Genomic DNA, 3,423 nt, shown 5'->3' with positions numbered 1-3,423 from the left:
AGACAAACAGATGGGGCATGTTAGTTGATGCAGTGTGATGCACTTGACGCACACACATCAATGATACCGTTGTCTAGCGGAACGGCAAGTGTAGCACGACGGATGAAGGGTACCAAGACCGTGACCAGAGAAAACGGTTGGAAATCAGTAGGCACATAGATGGAGTAAGTAAGCGAATGAGGCAATAGCCAGGTTGTTAACTCCGATTTCAAAGGTACTAACGTCAGTGATCCATCAGCTGCAATCCCAGGTTTTTACTCAGTCATAAAAACACCTATCCACATGTGTTTTGGTAACTAGACTCCTGGGTGCACTACATAGAACTGTCAGGAAGGTCTGAGTCCTGGAAATTATAACGGAATGCTCGAAGCCTACTGAGATCCAAAAATCAACCAGAGTCGCAGTAGGGAAACCGTCAAGCATCCAGGCCAGAAAGCCAGCTTCCGACTGAACGCTCAAGCAGCCAATCATTTCAGAAATGGCCGACGAATATCAGTGTTCACCGAACGCCGATCAGACAACGTGGATCAAAGTCGAAAGTAGGCTTTATATACCTCAGAGTCCGTGTAACCTTTGCACTCGCTCGCGAATACGGTGGCAATCTTTCACTCGCACAATCTTTTGCCTCTATTATTGGCATTGCAAGGTCTAACAACAGCAGAAATCGTGTCCGGTGCTCTTAAGCTTTTATTTGGCTGGCTACGATAGTTCCGCCAGGACAGGCAGAAAAGTGCTCAAAAGAGAGGGATGTGAACGCAAATTTCACACACACCGCTAAAACTAGTACTTATCGACTGAAGTGTCAACGTTGATGCAGCAAGTCTTCAGGCAACATTGGATTATTGGGTAGCAGACCAGCAGTACTTTGTCCGAACGTAGACTCCTCATTTCAATCCCACTGCCTAATAAATCCCCTCGTTATTGACAACGTAAGGCAAAAATATTGGGCTCAAAGTTGACTTGATGACGGCAAACAAGGCAGTACTGTTGGTGTTCAGGAAAGAAGTGAGAACATGAAGGACGGACTTACTACACTTTACTACAACCGAAATGAACGGAGGAATAAGGAGTGAATCGGTGAAAGGGGGAGTTTTGGTCTTGGGGAATTAACTTTTATGGGAAGAGGAGCGGACGTTTTTTATCATGGAGAGAAGAGAGACAGGATATGGTAGAGGGAAGAACGAATGCCTTTTGATTAGGCAAAATAACCGGAGAGAAGGAATTCTCCTAACCACTCTTTGCTTTTTCTGAATTTTCCATCCTTTCGTATTTCTCCTCAAAAGAATCAAGCTATGCACTAATCTATGTTCGACCAACAACGTTTCAGTCCGTAAACTATTCTGGGCACAATGGGATGGAAAGATAACAAAGTACACATGCAGTGACAATTTTGCAAGGCTAATCTGAATTTTCCACACCAACGACGTTTTCGATCCACCGGAGAACGCGGTTAACTTGGGTACGCAGCAATGAGGGAGGGTGTTGGTCGTCCTCTATTCCACTGTCATCATCATCGTCGTATCCGTCCTTGTCTTCTGTATCACCGTGGTCTTCATCGTCGCCATCAGTCTCATCACCGTCTTCATGATCGTCGTCGTCATCGTTGATTGATGCACCATTTCGCGCTACTACCGCTGATTTTGCAAATTTCCTTGGCAGGTGTTCCCTCAGTTGGTGTCTTATCAAATCTTTTTCTAAAGGGCAAAGGAAGGAAAGGATAGAGGAACGACATAAGGACCAGAGTTATTCGACTGCGCCAACTACTGGCATGTGGTGGAACGTGTTCCATGGTCCCACAGAAGTTCATTATGATTGCGAGTGTAACGGAGTCTCTCAGACACTCGTATAAGTTTCTCCCCTTCAGTCCTAGTCAGCTCCGCAAAGTGTCATGCTGAGTTCAAATCTGTGCAGTTAGTCATGTGAGTTGCACCAATGTTATGACTCAGATTAGGGTACTATTTACTTGACTGTCCGCAAATGCTGTCTAGCTCGCTCACCAGTTAAGTCACATTATGGCAAGCAGGGCTACGTGCGTCCAGACGTGAATTTTGAGCATGAACGCTCCCTCAAGTATTCATCACAACCAAACTGGAGTGAAATCGAGGTGGAGTTCCACTGTTCAGAAAAACATATCAAAATGTGTACAGAAATTCCCGAAAGTACTCATGATTTGAGTCTTGGATACTCCAACATCAATGAACGAACAGGCTCATCTTCAAGCAGAGTTTATTAGTATCAAACTCGTTACTAGACTAAATCTGTCCCTATGGTGACAACTCGTTGGTTTTCCCTTAACTTCCAGTCGGAATACTGCAAAAGCTGTTTGTTTCGGTGTTAGTTTCACCACAGGTATGCAAAATTCACAGGTTTTGTCAGAGACTTGGGTGTTCATCTAAAAAGGTTTTATGCTCACGTGCCAACATACTTGCACAGTTGTAAAAAAGATTGTCAGCGTAAATGAACTCACGCTTCTGAAGACAGAGTAAACTATACTAATCGGTTCCTGTGTTTCAACTATGCACATAAATTTAGTGTAAACGGAAAGTGCACTGGGTACAGGTCTGAATTTACCTTGCTGTTCGTGGATAGTTAGAGAAGATTTGGGAAAATCGCTTCGTTCAACTGGGCACACACGCACGTATTCGTGACAGAACGATAGTGTTGGTGTTTGCCATGCGAGCAGAGTGGAAGGCTAGGAATTCAAAAGTGGACTTCTAAAGCTCTGGACACAATGCAGCCGAGGACTGCTACAGAAACTAGTACTGAATGCGTCGAAACCGTACTGCTGTTTGCTGTTCTCATATGAGTACCCTCTTTTTATCGTTAGACCTCTAAAAAGGCGTTTCAGCCATACTTTATTTTGCGGTCTTTACATCCACGCCCGGGTGTGAAACTATCTACTTAAGTGAGCGTCCAACTTTTTGCAGTTAGGTAACAAGAACGGCCAAAGTCAGTGTTTGAGATGGCAGACGCCGACCGTAGGCTTCGTACTAAACATTTCGGATTCAATTCCGACCATCATTTGAGGAGGTTTCATTTACCTAGATTCAATTTCACTATAAAGCAAGCAAGGTTACTGTCATTTTTGTGACAAACAAAAGCTAATACGTATTGCGGTAAATCTAAGGGTTATCTAGGTTGGTGTTGCCGAAGCTAGCTCTCTTTTACCCTCATTCGTTTACCATACCTCAATTACCTTACCTTATTCTCTCCAGTAGCCGTGCAGCCGACGGCAGCGTAGCCACAAGAGCTAATTGTGAGTTTAAAAACATAGTAGGAATGACACTGATATCACTTATAGAATGTTCTCTCGCTATCAAAACCAAAGGTTAAATGACACGGTAAGAAGACTCAGCCTTTGAACCATTACTCGGGAAGTGAAACCAAGCAAGATTAACTTCTGCCATAAGGCGGGCGAACAGA

General features: G+C 44.1%; 1 protein-coding gene across 1 annotated transcript in view; it reads right to left on the bottom strand.

The window, feature by feature from the left end:
* Window positions 1–685: 685 nt before the first annotated feature.
* Window positions 686–3,423, bottom strand: part of T265_15515 (hypothetical protein) — a gene marked incomplete at both ends in the record, with an annotated part of 91,484 nt that continues 88,746 nt past the window's right edge. The window contains one exon of the mRNA XM_009178464.1: window positions 686–1,694. Coding sequence (XP_009176728.1) covers window positions 1,399–1,694 — 296 coding nt within the window. The remainder of the gene's footprint in view (window positions 1,695–3,423) is intronic.

This window comes from Opisthorchis viverrini (genome assembly GCF_000715545.1).
Source record: "Opisthorchis viverrini unplaced genomic scaffold opera_v5_563, whole genome shotgun sequence".
NCBI classification, from domain to species: domain Eukaryota; kingdom Metazoa; phylum Platyhelminthes; class Trematoda; order Opisthorchiida; family Opisthorchiidae; genus Opisthorchis; species Opisthorchis viverrini.
Note: the sequence above shows the minus strand (reverse complement) of the source record. Positions and strands in the feature narration are given on the sequence as shown.